This window comes from Anser brachyrhynchus (assembly GCF_964034855.1).
Source record: "Anser brachyrhynchus genome assembly, chromosome: 23".
In the NCBI taxonomy this organism is placed as follows: Eukaryota; Metazoa; Chordata; class Aves; order Anseriformes; family Anatidae; genus Anser; species Anser brachyrhynchus.
In genome coordinates this window covers 7,139,036-7,161,737 of record NC_137716.1, presented here as the reverse complement: position 1 = coordinate 7,161,737, position 22,702 = coordinate 7,139,036, and the positions used below count along the sequence as shown (strand labels likewise).

Genomic DNA, 22,702 nt, shown 5'->3' with positions numbered 1-22,702 from the left:
AATATTCAGGCCATTTAGTGCAATTTCTGTGTCGGCGTTGAAAGCTCCATGAATATTTCAGGCTGCATTAAAGTTTCATGGCTGCCGCGCTTTGGCGCAGCCCCACGGACACCACTACCGCGGGAAGCCCCTCTGCCGGGATGCTCCAGACTCCGGCAACCCATTTCCCCCTGCTTTATCCCCAAAATAGGCAGTGGTGATGCAGTGAGGGCTGTGGCTCCCTGTAACGCTCTGGGAGCAGCCTTGCTCCTCCATAGCCCCCAACAATGCCCACCCTGGGCACAAGAAGCTGCTCGCAGCTCCCTGAGCATCTTGTTGGGTCTCATTCTCCATGCCACAAGTTTTCCAGGTCAGCCCCCACCAGAAGAGACCGTTCCCTGCTCCTCCACCGGCCCTCGTAACGCCGCTCTTCCCGTGTTTATATAACGGCGATGTCTCCTGTGGACTGGGGAGAGAATTGGCCGGGGAGAAATAATGAGGATAATTCGAGTCATTTGGGAAGATGAGGTTTGCGAGGTGCCCAGCATCTTCCACCTTTTACATGTTGTCTCTAATCATCCGCAATCTCGGATGGCCATTGATGGAGCTCGTTGCTGTGGCGACGGATGAATAGCCCTGGGATTGTAACATGCCAAAAAAGTGCCGTCCTTCCATCAAAACAACAACAACAACAAAAATATCATTCTGTTCAGGAAATTAAGCAGTTTGCAACCAAATAGCGGAGTCTGAAAGGGCTCCCGCGTCTGCTCTTTCCTCCCAGCTCCTGCCGCTGCGCTGGGTTTGTCAGGAACATGCCCGGCACCCCGGCGAGTCCTTTGTACACACCGGACAAGGAGAAGGTGGTAATTGCAAGGGGGTTTCTAACCCACTGAGCCTATTAAAAGGATTTTTACGCCCCCCACGCCTTTCTTCTTCCCCAGATGTGTGTCATGCTGGCAGGGAGTGCGGGACGTTGCGGTGAGGGGCTAGCACAGCTCTGGGTCAATGTGTTAGCTGTGCAAGATCAGAGCCCGGGCAGCGGGGCTGCGGAGGAGGTGGTGGCAGTGTCTGGGGCGGGTGGCGAAGGTTTGGGTCCTGCTCCTCGCTTTGGGAAGCAGCAGTGCCAGAAAGGAACACGCAGCATCCCCAGCAGGTCTGCAAGCACACGCTGTATGGATTCTCCTGTGCAGTACGTGGTGCTGCACCGGTCTCTTGCATGCTTTTTGAGCCAGGGTCTGGCCCCCTCAGGCATCTCCAGTGCTCCCAAACACCGCCTGCCACCAACAAGATGAGAGCAACATAATTCAGAGCTGTGTTACCCCCACGACCATCCTGCTAGGGGATGAGAAACCAAACCTCTGCAGGGCGAGCATTCAGCTGACAGCCTGGGAGAGCCCCGGGGTGCAGCAGGGCTGCACCCAGCTGTGGGCAGCGAGGAGGAGGAGGGAGAAAGCTGCACAGAGCAGCCTGGGGATGCGGAAGGGGCACAGTCCCACGGCCCTGGCTCCTCTCGGGGCAGGGTTTTGCCACCGTCCCCAGGGCCCCGCGCCCTCCCCAGGCTCCGCAGGAGCCAGATGGAGGCACATCCTGGCAGCACCAAAAGCCAAGGCAGTGGAGCAGGCTGGGGAGATTAACTCTGCTGGGAAAACAAGCTCAGCAGATGCTGCCGAGCAGAGGATGCGTGCGCAGAGTGTGTGTGTGTGTGTGTGTGTGTGTGTGCGCGCACGCACATGCGTGTGCTACAAGCACGTACATGTGCAGACGTAAGTGCTTGCGTGCGTGCTTATGTGTGCTGCGCAGCCGAGCTTCTGGCCTCAGAGAGGCAGGCTGGGTATTGGAAATTTGTCCTCGTCCTTTAATTGTGCTGCTTTGATACCAGTGATAATTGGCTAGAAATCGATACTGTTTTGCTCCTAGATTCAGCCACCCCGTCTCTCCCAGCCCTCCCCTCCCGGGACGCCTCGCTCCCTTAGGTGGAGTGACATTTATGTGCTCTGCGCAGCCGTTAGGTAACCCCGAGACTGGCCTTGGAGGGGGCTGATGCCGCCCGACAGCGGGCAGAGACGGCAGCAGTGCCGGGCAGGGGGTGATGCTCCAGCAGCGTGTCCCCGTGCTGTTGGTGCCACAGCGGTGACCACAGCGGGTCAGGGGACGAGGGGAGAGCGGGGCAGGGAGGGGACAGGTCCAGGCTGGGTCAACCAGGAGCCCCCCGCGGCCTTGAATACGAAAATAGCATCACGGGGAAATATGTAACAGCTCCGTTCACTGTGCCCCTTGCTCTCTGCCCTTGTCCCTCTGGCTAGGCGCCCCTACACCCTCCTTGGGGCCCCTGCTCCCACCCCAGGCTGGAAGCAGGGTGCTGGGGGGGCTGGTTGAGGGCAGGAAGGGAGATGGAGGGGGTGCGAGGGTGAGGGCTGCGTCGGTACTTGGGTGCCCACCTTTCCGTGGGAGCCTGGTGCCACCTGGTGGCCAGCACGCCCTGGCCGTGGGCTCTGCCTCTACCGAGGCCTCTTCCCCAGGTCCCCCAGCTGCTGGGGACTTGCTCAGCCCCTCAAAAAAAAAAAAAAAAAAAAAAAAATTCAAACTGTACCCACATATGCAGGAAACAGCCCCTTAAGGTGTCCCGGGTGCCCAGAGCCCCATGAGCATCCCCAGGGCAAAGCCTGGCTTTGGTTAGCTGAAGAAATGCAGTAACACTGTGCCAGTGCCCTGGTTAGGGATAACCCACAAACATTTTTGTAGCCCCTGGGACAGGGAAGACAACCAGCCCTTTGGGCAGCAGCTGACCTTAATGGTGGTTTCTCAGGAGTTTTGCTCCCCGCTGCTTGCCCAAACCCCCTGCCAGGCACTTTTTCCAAGTCCAGTCACTTGCAGGAGGCACCCACAAAGTCACGAACACAAGAGCATGGCTAGGGAGGAGGCTGCACTTTGGGTACCACCTCACAGATGGACCAGCCTTGTAGTGAGATGTTGTGACAATACCCAGGCATAGTTTAGGAAAAAAAAAAAAAAGGTTCAGAGAAGAGCAGCAGGGATGATCTGCAGCCTGCACAGCCTGCCTTCCAGCTGGAAACCTCCAGAACTCGGCTCTGCACAGCTCATTACGGAGCAGTTCGTCCACCGTTTCCCAGTGCCTGCAGAGGGAAGAGCTCTCCTACTCCGCTGCTTTTTCATCCTGCTGACGAAGCAGAACAAAACCTGGGAGGTGGCGGCTGGCAAACTCAGAGGGGTCGATCGCAGCTGCGGCCGGGGCTGGCAGGTCCATGGCCTGTGCCTCCTTGTGCGATGGAAGCGTGGCTCTGCAGCATCATGCTGGGCCTCAGAGCACCCCGACATCCCTTTCTGTCTGTGAAGCAGCAGCGACACAGCCTGCTTGGGACTAAACGATCTCTGAATTAACTTTGCGTTAACAATGTAAATGTGCAGCGGGCACCCCACTCCCAGCTCTCCCCCTACAGCCGGGGCACCATCAGCTATGCCCTGGCCCCTACAGCTTTAGGGCACGGAAGACCCGGTCCCTTCTCCTATAGCCTGTGGCCAACTGCATCACAGAATCACGGAATCTTTAGGGCTGGAAAAGACCTCCAAGATCACCTGGTCCAACCATCACCCTGCTGCCAGCCCCTGCGAGAGGGGTTCCCAGATCCCTCCCCCTATAGATCTGGCCGTGCCACAACCCTTATAGCCAGAGCAAGGGGGTGGCGATGGGGTGGCCCCAGGGCCCTTCCCTATAGCGGGCACACCTACGCCCAGCACGATGGTGCCCGGCCCGCTGCCCGGAGGTCCCCAAACCGGTGGCGGGGGGGGGGGTCCCCAAACTGATAACCGGGGGTCCCCAGCCCGGTGCCCGCGGGTCCCCAAACCGACGGCCGGGGGTCCGCAGCCCTCCCCAGCCCGGTGCCCGGGGGTCCCCAGCCCTCCCCTCCGGCCCCGTCTCCCCGTCCCGTCCCGTCCCGCCCGGTCGGGCCCTCCCCGGGGGAGGGCGCTCGGGGGCCGCGGTCCCTCCGCCGCGCCCGCCATGTTTCCCGGTCGCCCGCCCTGCCCGTCGCCCGCTTGAGCCTCCCGGCGGCCGCCCCCGGCCCGGCCCGGCCCTGCTCGGCCCGGCCCGGCCCGGCGGCCGCCCGCCTCCGCCGGTGAGTGCGGCCCGGCCCGGCCCGGCTCGGCCCGGCCGCGGCCCTGCCCGCCGCCTCCGCGTAGGCCGCAAAGCCTCGGCCTCGATTTCTGCAGCGAGCGGGGAGCGGGCGCCCGGCCGCGGCTGGGGGCGAGGCCCGGGGAGGGCCCCCCGCCGTGCCCACCCCCGGGGCCAGCGAGGCCGCGGAGGGCTCGGGACGGGCTCCACAGCGCCCTGCGAGGCCTCCCCGCTGCGGGCCCTGCGCTGCTGGCAGCTGGTGGGGGCCCGGAGGGGTCCTGCGCACCGTGGCCGTGACTTGGGTTTGGGGTTTCTTTTTCAGGTTGGGGGTCTCAGCCCGCTCGCAGCGGCCTCCTCGGTCACGGGCAGCTCGGGGCGGCCTTGGCCTTCGAACAGGGAGCGGCTCAGCTGCGGGGTGGCTTCCTCGGGGCTCCACTGCCCCGAGCGTGGACACGTCTCTGAGCGGAGCGGCGGACGGGAGGCCCGTTGGGTGAGTGGACTGGGGCTTTGGGTGGCCGAGAAGTGGTGTTAGCCCTGGCTTCCGACAGCCCTGCGCTGGTGCCGCCTCCAGGCTGCCTCTGCGCCGGGGGCTGGCTCATGGACGGAGCAGCAAAAGGGGAAGAGGTCAGATCTCCCCTCAGGTTCTGTATTTCAGTGGGTTTTGCAGTAAGGCTATGTGCTGCTTGGCGCTTGTGACCATCTGCGGGCTGCCCGTGGGTGGCTAGGTAAGGCAGCTTGCTGAGGGATAGCTAAACTTGTCAAATGTAGCAGCAATCCTCTATTTCTGTCTCTAGGGTCACTCAAAATTAGAAACGACTTATGAAAATCATTCTGTGAGTGGTGGTGGTTGACACCTGGTTGCAGTCATGGGGATTCAGCCTTTCAGGTTTGCTCTGTGCTAACCACAGCCTTTGTACAGCCCGGACAGGGGAACTGAATGCGGAGGAGGCTCCTGCGGCTGCTTGTGCTGAAGGAGAGGTTGATCTGGATTGAGGAACTCCAGGTCTGGTAACGGGAACACTGGTCCGAGCTCTGCAAAGGAAACCCCAGCTGCAGAGCTGAGATTCCTATCGCACAGCTGAGGACAAGGAGGAACAAACCAGAGCTGATTCACTTCCTTCCCACAGGAGCGCTCCTGGGGGTTATTATTTCATGATCCCGTCACCTTATTCCCTTTGCAGAGCAAGTTTTGTGGGTGCGTGAAAGAAAGTGGTGGAGTTAGTTGTGAAGCCGTGGATGCTTTGTGTGTCTGCCATGCTGGGAGAAGGAGGCACGCTGCTGGGAGCTCCCCGGAGCAGCGCCTCGTGTTTGCTAGGGCACTTCCAAGCGAGAGCCACCTGTGAACGTCCATGTGCCAAGGCTGGACAGGCCGCGGCCACGTTGTTCACACAAAGGGACCAGGCCGGGGAAGCTGGCTCTGCTGTGCTTCCTGAGGAAACGCGGATGAGGGAAGGGGGAAATCCTTGCTGCAGGGCTCCGTCACAGCTGAAAGAACGCGTCCTGCCACTCGGGGCTGGGTGCTACGCTCCTTTTTGTCTGGTGTTTGTCTGTAGTGCTGGGGCACTGGTCGGTGCTACCCTGGAAGCAGGATCTTGCCTGCAGAACAGTGCATAATTCCAGCTACTGATGGTGTTTTATGTTTTGTATCTCTTTGTTCCGTCGGAATTTGGTTTTTTTTTGTTGTTGCCGGGAGTTACTGCTTACGGTTTAGAGGGTGCAGTGCAGTCTGGCCGTGTAAATGCATGTGGCTGGAAGGGGTCAGCTCCTGGGTATGTAGGTGACACCGTGGGATCCAGAGAGTAAGATTCAGTTTGAAAGTAGGATCGCTGTTTCTATTGTTCCTCTTAGGGAGGTGTTCCAGAACCGCACCTTATTGATGGAAAGAAGCCTTATTCTTATTTCCAGCCTAAATATAGAAACCTTCGGTTCTCCGTATCCACCAGCATATGTCAGGAAATGCTTTAATATGTCAGAATTGAGAGTCAGTAGGTTCCTTTTGAATCACTTGCATCGTCTTCCTGAGAATTAAAAAACTAAAACTGTCTGGTAGTGAAAATGAACGCTGCTGAGCGCAGATTGTAACTAATTAACCTGGATGCTGGCCGTTTGACCTGTATTTGTTGCTCCGGTGTTTGCAGGAGTCATTAGTCATGCTGCGATGGCACTTGCTACGTTTGAGAGCGGATCGTTCAGGCCTTACGTGCGTATCTTACAGAGAGTTTGGCAAGCTCTGTGGTGTGGAGGGACTCCTGTTGACTTTTCAGGCTTTGTGGCAGCTGAGTCGTGTATTCTGTCGCTGCTTACAAGCCCTCTGTATCTTTAGCTCAAGGGGCTCGGGTTGCATTGTTGTGTGCATGCAGGAACCAGGCTCTTGGGATCCTTTGTGCTCCTTCCTGATCAGCTGCAGCATACAATGAAGTAGTTCTTTGACCGTAACAGCTGTCTCATTTTTATTCCTGTTTTTAGCTTGGTGTCTTGAGGGAGAAAGAATGGCTCAAGAGACGAACCAAACCCAGGTGCCTCTGCTGTGTACCACTGGCTGTGGATTTTATGGCAGCCCCCGAACCAATGGGATGTGCTCCATTTGCTATAAGGAATTTCTGCAGAGGCAACAGAGCAGTGACCGGATAAGCCCATCAGGTAGAGGATTTTTGTCCAAGAAATCTATCTTAAATAAGTGCCTGGATGCAAACTGGGTTAGAGCATGATACTGGTGTTGGCCACCAGCAGATTTACACCCCCACCCCCCAAAAAAAACCACCTCTGTTCCCTGTAAGAGGGTTGGTTGTTCTCTTGGTTGTTCTCTTCCCAGTCCCAGCTGTTTGTGAAACCCCATCTCAGTCAGCACCTTCCAGTAAACTGTAAAACTTCACTTGCTCTAACAGTGGCACAGATTTATAGCTCTAACCTTCTCCCTGAGCTCCGTGGCGACTGCTGGAAACCATGACAGATCCCTCCAAACAGATAGAATTTTATTTGGGAAGATTTTGGCCTTTTGAGTTTGCGTAATTTTCTCAACAAGCTTGATAGGCAAAACCAATGAAATAAAAGCTTTGTTTCTTGCAGCTAAGCACAGCTGACATATCAGTGAGTTGGGAAGAAACTAGGCACACGGAAGGGGTGCTCTTAGCATCAGCAGCAGGGTTTTCTCTTGCTGAGAGTCTGTGCAGATGCCCCCTGTACTGACTGTATAACACCAGTGAGAAACGCCTTCTGGAGATCTTCTCTAGTTTTGTTCCTGAGCGTAAGAATGGCGTTGCTTGAATTAGCCACCCAAAATGTATAGCAGCTCTTGCTGACAAAGGATTAATCGCAAAGGGTTTTTCTAAACACCCTGGTTTAGATCCTTGAATGACATAAAACAACACGTTTCTATTCAAGCCAGTTCTTTTCAGCAGAGGGGGATCTGGTTCTTATACTTAAGAGAAGCTGCAAAATAACACTGGATTGGAGGGATGTTGGTACTACAGCTCTTTAATTTATACTGATAGGAGAATACTTGTGCTGATGTGGCATTTATTTTGCAATGCTGAAGGAAAAGAAGGGAGATCAAAGAGTGCCAGAGGTGTCATGGGTGGCTGAAGTCAGATTGTGCCAGATGTTTAAAAAAACACAGTAGTGGAAGGTACACAGCACAACTGCTGTGAATAAACACTCGTCCCTCAAAAAGGAGCTAACAGATCCCGAGGAGCTGAGCAGATCTCCATAAATGAGGTCTTTGGCTCTCAGGAAGATGAGCACCTCGTTTCAGAAGGTTGCTCTGATCCTGATTAAGGAGCCATTCCTGATCTAGTGTAAGAATAGCTGCACCGGGTCATGGCAAGGTCTATTTGGCCTGATGTTCTGTCCCCACAGAGACCTACACACAAATTTGGAGGGGAGAGTGTAAGAACAGGGGAGCTGGGAGTGATCCCAGCCTGCCTGCACTCTGCCAGCTCCTGGTAGGGAGCAGGAGCCTGCTGGAAATGCTCCATCCTGCTTTCTCCTAGCACCTGAGGAACTTGCTAACCTTTCTAAAACTTTTCTGAGATTGTGATCTTGTTTCTTAGCAGCCAGTGGTCCCAACAGCAGCCCCATGGCGTCAGACTCGATTGCAGGGCAGCATGCAGAGGGAGACTCCACGCCTGAGGATGTGAAAGCCAGGTAGGGGCGTAGTCTGGGGGGTTCCCTACAGCCGTGCTACCAACCGGCCCTGGGACACAAGGGGTAGGCTCTCATCCTGTGCATGGCCAAGGAAATCTGTAAAACAGGCTGGATCAAACACAGTTCACTGTGACCCTGGTTTAACTGGAGGACTGAGATGTTCCTGACGATGATTACTGGTTCAGAGTCAGGTACCAGAGGTCGGTAGTAAATTAACACCCCGTAGTAAACTGGTTCTCCTGCAGCCTGGTTCTCTTACAGCCAGTGCACCGTGTCCGTCGCTAGCTATGGTAAACCGCTCGGTTTCAACCCAGTCCTAAGTGAAAGCACCTGGTGGTGATCCAGTCTGGAAGCTGCGAGAGCGGAATTAGGGACCTCAGTCATATTTGGTAGGAAGGAAGACGCTACTACTACTTTCTTGAGCTCTCCCATTACATTACAGTCATGACTCATAACTGTGTTTCCCTGGCCTTGGTCTTGTTTGTTGGGCTGCTGCCTTGGCTTTGAGATATAGTTGGGTAGAAAATGAAACTGCGATTATCACACATTTGTGCCTATAAAGAACTTTGATCCCAAGTCTTAAGGGCATTTGGCCTACTGTACTCCTGAGCTCCCTCCAAGTATAGTGCATCTAAGTTTATGAGCTGAAGATCTCTCCCACCTCACTGTTCATCAAGGAAAATATTTGTGTTTGCTCTGTGGTTTGTTTGTTGCAAATGCTCCCAGCGCTCAGACTCCTGTGACCCATCAGATGACGGCCATGAGCATATCCAGAGAAGAAAACAGCAGCGAGACGGAAGGGTTCATCAAGACAGAAGAAGGCACATCAGCATCTTCCTCATCAGGTAGGCTGATTGGTTTGGCCTTGCACAAGTCAAGATGACACCAATGTAGCAAGTCAGTTTCAGCAGCAAGCACAACACTGGCCAGTAAGTCCAGGGGACAGTTGTTAGCCACTGGCAGTGAAGGTAACAGGGAGAGAAAACACTGTCCCCGAAGGCAGGCCGATAGAGATTGCTTCGTGGGCTGAGCGCTGAGTGTCTGCCAGCCCCCAGCTCGCTGGCAGGAGGATAATCTTCCATGACGCCTATCTTAGTGAATGGCAGGAAGCCCAGAGCGTCCCACAGCCTGCTGCATGGCTGTTGTCAGCTGCACGCTGCAGGTCTGTGCCAGCTCTCGAGGGAGGAACAGAGATGGATCCAGCGTCGTGCTGGGAGAGGAGCTGAGACCCTGGAGCAGTGTTTGTGATGGTGGCCAAGGGCAGCTGGTGGCCCAGGCGTCGTCCTGTGTGATCGGAGGCATCCCTGCTCCTCAGAGGGACGTAACGCTGTCAGTTTGTTTGCAGAGAGGATACGGCGAAGTGGTAGAGCAGTGTGGGTGTCACTGGCCAGCAGGACACATCCTCTGGTTGATCTGTTACAAGGCAAGACTTCACGCTGCAGCAGAGCTGTGACCCAGTGACATTGCATTGGAGGCACCCACCTTTAGCTAAAACTGACAGTTTGCTTGTGTACAAAGCTAAGAAAAAAAACAAACACAGGGTTGTTGGTTGTTTAAAAAAAAGCAGCAAAGGCTCCAGTCGCTGCGTGTGATTGTGTGTTTTTTGTTTGGTAATCCCTTGCTCGCAAGCCCAGGAGGCAGTTTACAACAGGCAGGTGAGAGACTGTTCAGTCAAAGAGAGACTTGAAAGAGCCTGCCCCTCTCGTCTGGTTGTGGGGTTACTAGAAAGTTGTTTAGGGTCAGATCCACAAAGCTGTCTCTGCCTCTGTTGGTCTCCTTAGCCTGGTTTTCAGCGCCGTGTGCGCTGCAGGTGTGTATCTTCTAGCAGTTGGAGCTCCTCCCTCCTGTTGACTCTAGCCTGCTTAGGTGCTGTAGGAAATCCTGCTAAGCATCAGTGACCTTTAACAATCTGGCTTTCAGAGCTCAGTTTTCCTTTTGGTAGATTAGAGACAGCGATGAGTATCTGTGCAAAGCATTCGGAGACCTACATACGAGGAACACTTACATAAGAGTCAACAAAAATAATTACTAGTACTTACAAGGGGTTAATTTTATTTTTTTTTTTTAAACAAAGATTAACTCCAGGCTCAGATGTGCACTTGTATTACTGTACATCAGCTAAGCTGACTGTCTGTGTGCATTCTTAACCTACAGCAAGCACCGGGTAATTCTTAGCATTACCTTTTCTCAGCGTGAGCTAAACAGCGTCACGTTGCCTTATGTATGCCTTAGCTAAACCTTAATATCTTGGTGGTGTTTCTGAGTCTTGGACTTAGGGAACTGAAACAGAACGTGAAGCTGCGTGAGGCACACAGATCTCTGTCTGTGGAAGACGACAAACCTCAGTTAGGGGTTTGATGTCTGCAGGCTGTTAACTGTCGGGGCCAGAGCGTGCAGGTGGAGGTGTTTGTCTGGCACAGGCCCAGAATCAAGCGGCTACAGGAATAAAATGAACGTGTTGCTTAGTTCATCGAGACAGGTAACAAAACCCTGGTCTTCGTTTCAGGTGCTCTCCTCGAAACATCCCAGAACACAGCTGAGAGCAAGACATCTTCGGAAAAACCGAAACAGAAAAAGAACCGCTGCTTCACATGCCGGAAGAAGATAGGGCTGACTGGTAAGACCCTGACTGCGAGGAAACCTGCCTGCAGCCTCAGCAGTCGGGTTTCGTAGCCCTGCAAACAGATCACCTCGTGCTGTGATGCTGCCCGAGTTCAGAGGGCTGGCGTGGGTCAGTGCTTGGAGGTATACCTCCCCAAAGTATTTCACATCTGCAAGACGTGGTGCCATAGGGGAGGTGGGAAGAGGACTCTGATCTGCAAACAGAGCTGTCCCTGGCAGTAGCGTGGGGGATCTGACGCTCGTCACAGTTTCCCTGCCAGCCCTTGAATTCCGGGTTGCAGAACTGGATGGAGCAGTGCCTGTGGGGTTATTTCTGCTGCTTGGCAAAAGCTGTTTGCAGAAGCAAAGGCAGGCAGTGCTCGCTGTCGATCTAATTCTGCTCCTATTCAAATCAGCAGCAAAACCTTGGTGATACTGATATGAAGGGAGTTAGACTCAAACTGAAAATCCCACTCCAGGACTCATCCTGTTTGTTCAAGTTGCTTGACTTGTGCCGTTAGCTTTCTGAGAGCAGGGTGGCGCTCAGCGGTGAGCCTGTGAAGCCAAATAGCGAGAGGTGCTGCAGTGGTGTCGGGTGGCTGGTATCAGTTGTAGAATCACTGGGAAAACTGGCCCTGGAAAGGAAATTCGTGAAGCAGTTAACTTGCCTGCAATTTGTTAATAAAAGCATCATTCCCCTAAACCGACTCTTGGCGTTTAGTTTTCCCTGGCAGAAGTTAACCCTAGCGCTGCGCGGGTCACGCTGTTCACGCAGAGCTCTCTCCTCTTTAGCCTCCTTAGTGCGTTCAGCAGTCAGCAGCTGCACTTGCACTTCTGCTTTCATCGATGTAAGCTGCTTTGGCAGAGTCTGGCCCAGAAGGTTTGTCCAGCACCTGGCACTTCAGAGCCTGGAGATTTGAGGGCACTGTCATAGAATAAATGCACGTTTATAAGGCTGGGGCTGCAGGGAAGGCAGTGTTTGGTCTTAGATGTAGGAAAGTGGATTCGGTAGTTTTAATGCCCCCTAAACCCTTTCCTTCCTTTTGAGAAGCTGTTGTTGAAGCATCCTTAAGCTGCGGAGTACGGCACAGTAAAGTTATTTCGTGGCTGTGCCTAGCCTTCAGATCTGCAGGGAGGATAGATTTCCTGGATGGGTGTTTCCTTAAGAGCTTCAGACTCAGAAGTCACTTCTCCTGTAGGAATCAACATGCAGGGAACTCCTGAGAATTCAAGGCATTTAGGATAAAACGGGTTTTCTCAAATAGGTGCAAAGTGGCACCTCAGAGCCTTGCGTCTGGGATCTGTACAGCCTGTAGGTGCTGCAAGGGAGAGCGTGGTTCGCTGCCAGCGCAACGGGGAGCTGATCTGTGCTGCGGCAAATCCCTTCCCTTCTCTGTGCCTCAGTTTCCCCGTGTGCTGTGATAACGGTCGCACTTCTGGACAGCACTGTGTCTAAGTGACTAAATTACAGACTTTTAAGGCCTAAACAGCTTGAAAGTGATGCTGATGAGGTCAAGGTTTTGCTGCTCGCCACCTCACTGCTGGCCAGTCCAGGTGCTGCTGCCGTGATGCTCTGGAGGGCTCGGCTGCAGCTCGGGCTGCCTGCTCAGGGCCTGGGTTAGAAATCTGGCTCTCTGCGGTCCCCAGCGTATCCCTTGGCCCTGGGGAAGGAGGAGAGCAGCTGCTTGGGGAGCTTTTCCCACCGCTGTGACAGCCGGGCCTGCCCGGAGCACGTGTGTGCTCACAGCAGCCCTGAGAGCGGCTCGGCCAGAGGAGACCAAAACTGCGGCCCAAGATCGCGCCCTACCCCAGCTCCCTTTCGCCCAGCGAGGGCACAGACCCCCCCTCACTGGCTCGGCCTCCTCTTTCTGCGTTTGTGGAGCTTCACGGTGTAGCAGGAGAGGGCCGGGCCCTGCTGGATGGTGACTGACGTGGTTTTGTCTCTGCTCTTCTTCCCCCCAGGCTTTGACTGCCGCTGCGGGAACCTGTTCTGTGCCATTCACCGGTACTCAGACATGCACGCCTGCCCCTATGACTACAAGGCAGAAGCCGCTGAGAAGATCCGGAAGGAGAACCCCGTCGTCGTAGCTGAGAAGATCCAGAAGCTGTGAACGGGGCTGAGCGGCGCGAACTACAGCCTGGTGGCCTGGTGCTCCCCCCGTCCTCCCAGCCTCCCTCCTCCTCCCAGCCCCACCAGTGGATATGGGGATCCAGCAGCACACGCAAACCAGCACCTGGACAGGGTGGCTCCTTGCACCTCCTTGGCAGAAGCATGGTGTTCCTCCTCTCCCTGCAGTCCTACAGGGCTCAGCCGATCCATTTCTGTCCAGCTCCCACGAGGATGACGGCCCTCACACGCTCCACGTGCCACCTTGGCACTCGTCTTCTGCCGGGGCAGCGCGTGGGCGCGGGCAGCAGCTCTCGGACCGCCAGCCCGTCCCTTCATCCCGCAGCTCCAGGCCCTGCAAACTGCCTGGGGCTCGTGGCTGGAGCCCTGAGCTGCCCCCAGACTTCCCTCCTTCTGCCCCACCGTCTCCTCTTGCGGGACGCAGAAGGGGAAGCTGAGGGTTCCCAGCAGCAGTCCCACCCCTGCCCGCCGAGCGGTGTTCGGTCTCGGACGCAGAAAAGCGGATTCTGTAGTTTTAATGCCTCCTAAACCCCTCCCTTCCCTTTGAGAAGCTGTTGTTGAAGCAACTGCATCCTTAAGCTGCAGCGTGTGGCACAGTAAAGTTATTTTGTGGCTTGCCGTGACACAGACACCCTCCGGCCACAGGTCAGGACCTGGAAGCAAGCACTGCTCCACGTGGGGAAGGGCATGCAGAGGGCTCTGGGGCAGGCACAAAGTCACAGGGAGGGGTCTGGGGTGCCCAGAAGTGCATAGAGAGGCTCCGGGGCTCTCCAGAAAGCACGTGGAGAGCCCTGGGGAACACAGAAGGGCACCCAGGGCGCTCTGGGGAGCTCAGAACCACACGTGGCAGCATCTGGGGAACACCAAAACGCACACAGAGGGTTCTGGGAGGGAAGGGAAGGGGCACGGGGGACACCAGGGCTCCGCTTCTGGGGAAAGCAGGGCTGGGACCACCGGCTTCTGGCAGTCTCACCAGCACTGACATCCCAACGGGTCCCAGGGGGCAACAGCAGCCTCTGCCCCGCTTCAGCTGCCCTTCGCCAACGTTTTCCTCAGGTTTTACTTCTGGGAGGTGTCATCCAGGGCGCGTGAGCGGCGGCACGTTTTACTGCTGGGACGTGCCGGGGCTGCCAGCGCGGCTCCGCGTCCTGGGGTTCGGTGTTGTGCTGGTTGGGAATGAGCCTTGGCGCTGAGCGAGCCCCGTGGGAATCCTGCCCCATTTGTAAGTGCGGTGCGGAGGTTCCAGAAGGGCCTGCCAGCGGGCGCGGGGAAGCACAGCTTGGCTCCCCTGCCTGCACCAAGCACCAGGTATCGCCATTTGCACAAAGTTTGTGAGCCCCTGGGGAGGGAACGCGGCCGTGGAGGGGACAGGGAAGGCCCCGGGGCAGCGGGGCAGCCACCAGCTTCCCCCCACCTCCCTTTTTTTTATTTCCTTCCTTGTAGAAAGTACGAGCCCGGATATGTGAATACGAATACGGCCTCATTTGCTTGGATGCTGGGCGAGGTTCTCCATGGGCAGGGTGTTCCGCTCAGGGGCAGCTCGGGGGGGCTCCTTGGGGCGGTGGGGGCACCGTGGCCGTGTGCCTGCCCTCGACACGCCGTGCCTCAGTTTCCCCACCTCCAGCAGCAAGTGGGGTGCGGTGCAAGCAACAGCCCTGGTAGAAGTAGCGGGGCTGTGCAGGGCCTCGCGCTGCAGGGCTTGCAGACGGGGTCCTGGGCGATGCTGCAGCCTGGGGACAAGGCCACGCGCTGCGAGGGAACCCCCAGCATTGGTTTCCTGGCCCCAAGACCACCTTTCACCTCCCTGGTGCCCAGGAAGGGCAGGACCCCTCGCTGCATGGTCTGCGGGGTGCGACCCCGTCTCGCCAGAGCCTGCCTCCTGCAGCCCACGAGGGGCAGGACAGTGCAACGTCCTGGGGGGCCCTGCAACTGCTGCGGGGGAGCAGCCGTGCAGCGCTGGGAAGGTGCGAGCTCTGCAGGGAGGAGCGCAGCAGTCGCACGCGGTGGTTGCACACACCCTGGTTGCACCGCAGCTCAGCTGCATGCAGCGGTTGCACTGCAGCCCGGTCGCACCGCAGCTCTGCTGCACTGCAGCCTGGTCGCACGCAGCCCGCTGGCACGCAGCGGTTGCGGGAACCGTTTGCGCGCGGCCCGGTTGCACCGCAGCTCAGTTGCACGCAGCCCTGGTGCACGCCGCAGTCGCAGCGCGGGCGCGCGGCGCTGCCCTGGCAACGGGCGCGCGGGCGGCGCGCGGCGCGGGCGGGGCGTGGGCGTCACTTCCGCCGCGCGGCGGCGGCGGTGGCGGCGGCGGCGGCGGCGGGCGGGGCCGGGGAAGGGGGGGGGGCCGCCATGCAGCGCCGCCCCCGCCTCGGCGGCCCGCAGCGGCCGGCCCGGCCCGAGCCCGCCCGGCCCGGAGGAGGCAGCCCCGGGGGGAGCCCCGAGCTGGGCTGAGGGGAGCCCGGAGCCAGGCCTGCGCTGCGGCGGAGCCCCGGCATGTGCAGGTAGCGGGGGGGGGGAAATGGAGGGATGGGGCTGAGAGGGGCGCCTGGGGCTGAGGGGGGCTTGAGGGGGGGCCTGGGGTTGAAGTGGGGGGGCTGGGATTGAAGGTGGGGGGGTTCTGGGGCTGAAGGGGGTTCGTGGGGCTGAAGGGGGGGCCTGGAGCTGAGGAGGGCTCTGGGGCTGAAGGGGGGGTCCTGAGGCTGAGGGGGGGCTGGGCCTGGTGTTGGGGGGGGGTCCTGGGGACTACTGGGGGGGCCTGGGGCCGCTGCGTGCTCCAGGAGAAGCCGGGGGGGGGGGGGGGGCAGTGACAGGCGCCCCCCCCCCATATTTTCCCCCCTCAGCCCGGGGGTTGGGGGGGGGGGGGGGGCTGGGGGTGCCAGGCCGCGTCCTGCTGTGGGGCGGGGGGTGGGGGGGGTCAGTGCCCTGCACTGCTCGGTGCCTTCCCAGCCCCCCCCCCCGCAGCGTGTCCCTGGACGTGCCCCCAGCACCATCCAGGGGGTGCGGGGGGGGGGGTCCGGCTGCGTGTGCGGCCAGCTCACGCCCCCCCCCCCCCCCCCCCCCACGGCCCGGGCACACCGGGGTGCGTGTGTGTCCCCCCCCCCCCACTGCGGTGACACAGGTGAGGGCACGGCACAGCCGTGGGCACCGCCGCCTGCCTGCGTGGCCGCTCGCCCGGCGTGGCCACCGGTCACCCCGCATCGGTGGCCACCGGGGTGCTCAGCACTCCGCCCCGGCTCGCACAGCGCGGCGCTGGTCTGTGCAGGATGCAACCCCGTGGCCACGCCGGTCCCGGGGGGGGGACCCGAGTCCAGCTCCCAGCATGGGGCCCGGGCAGCGGCGTCCTTCTGCTCCGAATATTTCCGTGCGTGCCTCCTCCCCAGGCTGCAGCCGCCCCCTCCACCCTTTCCTCCTCTTTCCCAGCCCTTCGGAAGCAGATGGAGCGAATTCCTTGGGGTGTGGGCTGCTTTGACATTCCTCAGCCGCGAGCCTGTGCCCAAACTTGCAGAAAATAGTTGCTTTTTTTTTTTTTTTTCACCCCCCCTCCTTTCACTGTTTTATTCAGGAGTTTTGCCCTCCAGCCACACACGCGTGCCAGCACCCCGAGGGATGGGGGGGGGGCACCAAGGGGCCACGTCCTTTGTGGCACCGAGCGTGCGGCTGCCGCGGAGCGCGCGTGCGATCCCCCGCCGCTGTCCTCGCCTCCCCGGCGTGGGCTGGCGCGAGGACGCCGCAGATCCCTGCGGGGGTTGCGATGGGGGATGCTCAGAAAGCACCGGGGGGGGGGGGGGGATGGTTTTGGGTGCGGGGGGCTCAGCACCAGCGTGGGGCGGGAGGGTGTTACACGTGGGCGAGGGGCTCGTGGGGGCCGGGTTTGGTTGTGGCCGCGGGTTGCGCTTGCGACAAAGCGCCGCGACGTGTGTGTGAGCGCACCGCGAGCCCCTCACTGCTGTCCGTCTGTCCCTCCCGCAGGCTGCCAGCGGACAGACGGATGGCGGCCGCCCCCCCCAGACCCACGGCCCTCCAGGGACTGCCGGCCGCCCCGCGCCGCCGCTGGCAGCTGTGACGAGGACGGGGCCTCCGCCGGCCGCCGCCAGCCTCTGTCCAGCTCGGATCCTCCCTCGCTGCCGGCGCGCCCGTGCCCGGCTTCCAAGCCGCCGTCATGAACGGGCTGTCGATCAGCCAGCTCTGCTGCCTCTTCTGCTGCCCCCCGTGCCCCAGCCGCATCGCCGCCAAGCTGGCCTTCCTGCCCCCGGAGCCCACCTACGCCGTGGTCCCCGAGCCGGAGCCCGTCGGCAGCACCAGCACCAGCTCCCTGCGAGGCGGCGCCGCGGGGCGGTGGAAGCTGCACTTGAAGGACCGGGCGGATTTCCAGTACTCCCAGCGGGAGCTGGACAACATCGAGGTGTTTGTCACCAAGAGCAGCCGAGGGAACCGCATCGGCTGCATGTACGTCCGCTGCGTGCCGGGCGCCAGGTGAGTGGCGGCGGACGTGCCGGCCTGGCGCTGCCGCCGGTCTGACCCCGGCCTGGTGGACGTCGGGCTGCGGAGGTGCTGGAGGGCTCGGGGCCGTCCTGCTCAGGCGGCAACCTCCCCACCCCAGCATGACCCGGCGCCTCGCCGAAGGAGCTGGCCCTGCCGCGGGGCTTCGGAGGCATCCGGCGGCGCGGGTGAGCTCAGCTCTCAGAACCTGTTTGGCTTGTGGCTGAACTGGGAACGGCAGCGAGCAGGTCGAGGGAGCGAGTCGAGGCGCAGCCGAAGGCCACCGGGACCTCGGCGTCCCCTGGGCCGCCCGAGAGGTGTCCTTCTGGTGTCACACCGGTGACACAACGCTCTGGGTGCGTGCCCAGCCTCGGCGTGAGGATTGCACTGAGCGCGGGGCGTCAGCGTGAGCCCTCGCAGGCTGCGTTTGCGCGTTTGGTCTAATTGGCTGGGCATGTTTGATTCTGCAAGGAGAGGAGCAATAGGGGTGAAAGCCAGGAGGGATTTAGGCACAACCTGCCCCGCGTCGCCCTGCGCGTCCGTGAGCTGGGAAGAGCTTGATGTGCAGTTGCTCCGTCGGGGAGGGAGGATGTGACCGTGCGCAGTGGCCGTTTCTGATGGCCTGGGGTCAGCCCCCGCTCATACCCCTCATGGAGCTGCCGAGGGGCTGGGGTCTCCCCACAGACAGCGGAGCCAAACGCCTCGGGCAGAGCCTCCAGGAATTCACGGCAGCTTCCTGGGATCCGCTTGGACAGGTGGCGGGGGGGCAGCGCGGGCGTGGGGTGGAGATGGAGCCCCCCCGGCCGGGCTGGGCGCGTGGCAGCTGCTCCCCGAGCTGGCGGCGCCCCGGGGCGGGTTCAGGTGGGGTGGCTGCCTCGCGGGGATGTCTGCTCCAGGCTCCGGCCCCGTCATCTCGCAGGTCCCCAGAGGGAGGAAACCGGTGGCAGGATTGCCCTGCCTGCGCATCCGCCTGCCTGCGCCCGCGGGCTCTGGCGCCGTCCCCCCAGCCCGCCTGCGGAAGCGGCGCTCGGTGCGGGCTGCGAGGCTGCAAGGAAGGGGCCGGGGACCGGGGCCGGCTTTGTCCCCGCGTCGGGGCCGCTCCTCCGGCACCCAGTGGCTCGGGCTGCGCAGCGCGCCCGGTTCCCGGGGCTCCCCGAGCCCTCTGTTGCCATGGTTTAGCTCTGCTGGATTTCAAGCGTTTATTTTTAACTTCCATTCCTGGATGGAGGGGTTGCATTCCCTGGGGAGCCTTGGCTGCTGGCGTGGCAGCGCCGAGGTGTGCCGCCCCCCGACGTGAGGCCGCGAAGTCTAAGCGCTAACAGCCCGGCCTGGAGGGTGCAAAAGCCAAACCGGAGCTCGTTGTTGCTCAGTTATCCAGAAGCAGAAGAGAGGCCTTGGGTCCTGCCCTCGCTCTCCTCTCCGTGCCGTCGTGCTCTTTGTCCCCCTGCTCCTGCCCTGGCAAGGTCACCGGCCATCGGGCGTTGCTCAGAGGAGCCAAACCGGGGTGGCTGGGCTGGGATGTGAGGGCCTGACCTGGCCCCGGGCATCTGCTGCTGGCTGCAAGGGCTCAGCAACGAGTCTCCCCCCCCAGCAGGAGAGAGCCAAGCTTCCATCAGCGCGCTATTAGTGTTAATTTTTATGATTAACATTGTTTTTCCCCTTATGGTGGAAATTTTTTGCGTCTTGTCACTCCCACAATTCACTTCTCTCCCAAGGTCTGGTATCTTGCCAGGCTCAGGAGAGAAAAAAAAGCTGCTGTCAGAATCCGTACTTTAAATCCCCATTGGGCGAATGGCCCCAAATCCTGAGCTTTCTACCAAAAATAGACTCAAAAACTTCCAACAAAAGCATCCTGCCCATGGGCTGCCTGTTTCCACTGGTAGTGAGCCCCGGGCGGTGAGGGAGGTCGGGGGCAGCTCTGGGCTCGGGCCGGGGCTGTCGCGGGGACCTTCTTGTGGCCCTCTGGGTGCTGGGCTTTGGCTTTCGGTCTCCAAAAGGGACGTCCCGGGCACCCCGGCAGCGTCCCCCATTAACCCTCCGTGCCCGTCTCGCCCCGGCGCTGCAGGTACACGGTGCTCTTCTCGCACGGCAACGCCGTGGACCTGGGGCAGATGAGCAGCTTCTACATCGGGCTGGGCACCCGCATCAACTGCAACATCTTCTCCTACGACTACTCGGGCTACGGCGCCAGCACGGGCAAGCCCTCGGAGAGGAACCTCTACTCCGACATCGACGCCGCGTGGCAGGCGCTGCGGACGCGGTGAGCGGGGCCGGGGAGGGCAGGACGAAGCGGGCTCGGGTCGGGAGGCAGCGCGGGGTGCCGGGTTCAGCGCCGTGCTTGCGCCGTGGCTCCAGGCTCCCCGGTGCGCGGGGGCGGCGTGTGATCGCTGTCTGCCACCGCCGCGTTGCGGTGACGAGCGCTGAGGTGTCCCTGGCGGGGGCGCGTGCAGCTGCCGAGGCCGCCGGGAAAACCCTGCGGGCCGGAGCTCTGGAAAACAGGAAATCTCCCCGAGAGGGGCCCAGGCTGCTCGGAACGGGACGGGGGGGGGCCGGAAAGCCTGCGGGCGGGGGGGACCCAGAGCTGTGGGGATGCTGCGGGGTCTGGCCTTGCTCGGGGTGGCCGCTTCGAGGCTCACGGGGACGCGGTGGTCCCCACGGCTGGCACAAGCTGCGCTCCGTCGTGCCCGAGCCGAGCCCTGGTGGGAGCCGGGCCTGGCTCGCAGCTTGCCCGAGGTCTGGCTGCTGCCCCGGGGGGCTGTGACCCCCCCCCACACCCCGCTGCCAGCGAGGCTGGGCCCTGACACCCCCACAGCTCACCCGGCCGCTCAGCCCAGGCGGCTCCCGGGTCCGTGGTGGGGACAGCCCCTCCGCCTCCCAGACACGATTATCCCGGGGCTTGGCGCTCCAGCTGGGGAAGCTGTGTGCGGCTCTTAATTAGCGCTAATTGCTACAGCGTTAGCAGGCGGCTGGGGATGCAGGGCAGCTGCTTTGGGCACAGCCTGGAGGAGTTGGGGCTGTCCCCGCTGCCTTCCCTCGTTTTCCACCCTGCCTGTGCCGTGGCCGGAGCAGGCGTCTCCTGGCGACGTGACTCCGCTGCCCGACGCGTGGGCACCGACCCGCCCTCTCCTCTCCTAGGTACGGGATCAGCCCGGAGAACATCATTTTGTACGGACAAAGCATCGGCACGGTGCCCACGGTTGATCTGGCTTCCCGCTACGAGTGCGCTGCCATCGTGCTCCACTCCCCGCTCACCTCTGGCATGAGAGTCGCCTTCCCCGAGACCAAGAAGACCTACTGGTTCGATGCCTTCCCCAAGTAGGTGGCCTGAGGACGAGGGACTGGGGCGCGGCTCACCTCTGGAGGGGCAGTGCCCGGACCGGCTCTGTCCTCACCACCAGCCCTGACCGCAAAGAGGGGTTATGGGGAAATGGGGGACCCGTGTCCTATGGTAGCCTTAAACGTGCCCCTCAGGATCCTCCTGCCTTGCATTGAGGCCCACGAGGGGGATCGGTAACCCTTCCTGCGGTTGCTGTGCCGCCTCCTGAGGGCCATGCCGTGTGTCCACCCCACATCCCCTGGTGGCATCACCTCTCAGCCACCCTCTCCCTTTTGCCTGTCAGCACTGGGGCCATCCCCCCGGCCCCTCACTGCGTATCTCAAGTCCCTGGGGGGGGTCTCTGGGACCTGTCTCTCCCTCAAGGGCAGGATTTTGGGCTCCTTCCCCCCACTCTGAGGAGGGCTGGGGCGGTGTCTCCAGGCAGGACGAGCTCCTGCTTTGCCTCTCCCTTGCAGCCAGGCCAGCGGGGCCCGAGGGACGCTCCCCGAGCTGGAAGCCGTGGCTGGGAGCCCCCAGCCCACGCTCCGCGTCCCGACGGCCTCACTCGGCCTTTGTGTCCGGGGCCTCGGGGGCCGGGCTGAGAACAGCCGCGCTTCCCTGCCCCGCAGCACGGCACGGCTGATCCCCATGCAGGATCACGCTGTCCTGGAGCGGTTTGCCTCGGCCTTGCTTGGGTCCCGTGGGGCCGTTGTCACTGCTGTCTGGTCCTCGTCTGTCACGCTGGCGGGGATCTTGTCCCGGAGCTCAGCGTTAGCGGCAGCTCCGCATCCCTGCCCTCTGCTGTGATCAGAGAGCATTTCCTGGTGCCTTTACCTGAGGGGCTGTTTCAGGGGGCAGAAGGAACCGGGGTGCCTCGATCCTTGTGCTCACCCCCTCTCTCGTCTCTTCCCCACCCACCTTCTTGACAGCATTGAGAAGATCTCCAAAATCACCTCTCCCGTCCTCATCATCCACGGCACGGAGGACGAAGTCATCGACTTCTCCCATGGCCTGGCACTCTTTGAACGCTGCCCCAAGGCCGTGGAGCCGCTGTGGGTGGATGGGGCCGGGCACAATGACATTGAACTGTACAGCCAGTACCTCGAGCGCCTTCGGAAATTCATCTCCCAGGAGCTGGCCAGCCAACGCAACTAGCCGCGGGGCGGGGAGCGGGGAGGGACGGGGGTTTCTGCGTGCACGTCCGTTCTCCCAGCGCCCCCCGGTCCCTTCTGCTGGAGGTACAGTGAGTTTGTACAGCCTCAGCCTCGGGAGACGGCTTGAGCAGACGGCGCGTTTCCTGCGGGACGCGGGCGCAGCTCTCCTCCCTCCCTGCGTCAGCCCTGGCGCTGCCGGCACCACCGGCCGGGCTGGCAAGAGACGGCAGCTCACTCCTTCCCCCCCTCCCCGGACAGACAAGAGCCCACCCTCCTGATGGCGAATCCTCGGCTTCGGACACGTCCTTGTCCCCTCTCCTAAAAGAACAAACTCTCCGATTACTCCTGGCTGCTCTGCTGCTCTGACTATAGCAATAAGGCGAGTTGGAGAGGGGCTGGGCCGGGGGCAGCAGCAGGGCGGGAGCCTGTCCCCCCCTGCCCCAGCGTCGCTGCGTGCTGTGTGCCCCGCTGCAGGACGGAGGAGGTGGCAGCTCCTGTTCCCGAGGGGCCTTCTGGGACTGGTGATGGCAGCAGGGTGCCCGGTGCTCGGCTCTGGCTGGACAGAGCTGCCTCCCCAGGGGAGGCTGGGGATGCGTGGAGGGGTGCCCTCTGCCTCATGCCCCCTCAGCTCTGGCCCTGCTCTGCCTTCTCGGAGCTCTGCCTGCCTTCAGGTCTCCCCCTCTGACACTTCTCCCCCGCACCTTGCTCTCGGTTCCCTCGGGGAGCGGGGTGAGGAAACCGGGCACCAAATAAAGAGCTGAGGTTTAACATTT

At 60.6% G+C, this 22,702-nt stretch overlaps 2 protein-coding genes across 4 annotated transcripts; both read left to right on the top strand.

Annotated features, from left to right (window-relative positions):
• The first annotated feature begins 3,943 nt into the window (after positions 1-3,943).
• LOC308181866 (AN1-type zinc finger protein 5-like) lies at positions 3,944-13,603 on the top strand. Of its 3 annotated transcripts, XM_080565614.1 has the most exons (8): positions 3,957-4,112; positions 4,431-4,598; positions 6,247-6,308; positions 6,575-6,748; positions 8,158-8,251; positions 8,978-9,096; positions 10,758-10,868; positions 12,815-13,603. In XM_080565614.1, the coding sequence occupies exons 4-8, from the start codon at positions 6,598-6,600 to the stop codon at positions 12,961-12,963; spliced, it is 624 nt and encodes a 207-aa protein (XP_080421740.1). In that variant the 5' UTR covers positions 3,957-4,112; positions 4,431-4,598; positions 6,247-6,308; positions 6,575-6,597; the 3' UTR covers positions 12,964-13,603. The 3 variants fall into 3 exon arrangements, with proteins under 3 accessions (XP_080421741.1, XP_080421740.1, XP_080421739.1); XM_080565615.1 differs by lacking the exon at positions 6,247-6,308 and having other exon boundaries at positions 3,944-4,112; positions 8,161-8,251; XM_080565613.1 differs by lacking the exon at positions 6,247-6,308.
• A 1,698-nt stretch (positions 13,604-15,301) lies between these two features.
• ABHD17A (abhydrolase domain containing 17A, depalmitoylase) lies at positions 15,302-22,702 on the top strand. The gene is made up of 5 exons (XM_080565584.1): positions 15,302-15,481; positions 16,950-17,453; positions 19,525-19,719; positions 20,595-20,774; positions 21,705-22,702. Exons 2-5 carry the CDS (start codon positions 17,140-17,142, stop codon positions 21,928-21,930), a joined length of 915 nt encoding a protein of 304 aa, XP_080421710.1. The 5' UTR covers positions 15,302-15,481; positions 16,950-17,139; the 3' UTR covers positions 21,931-22,702.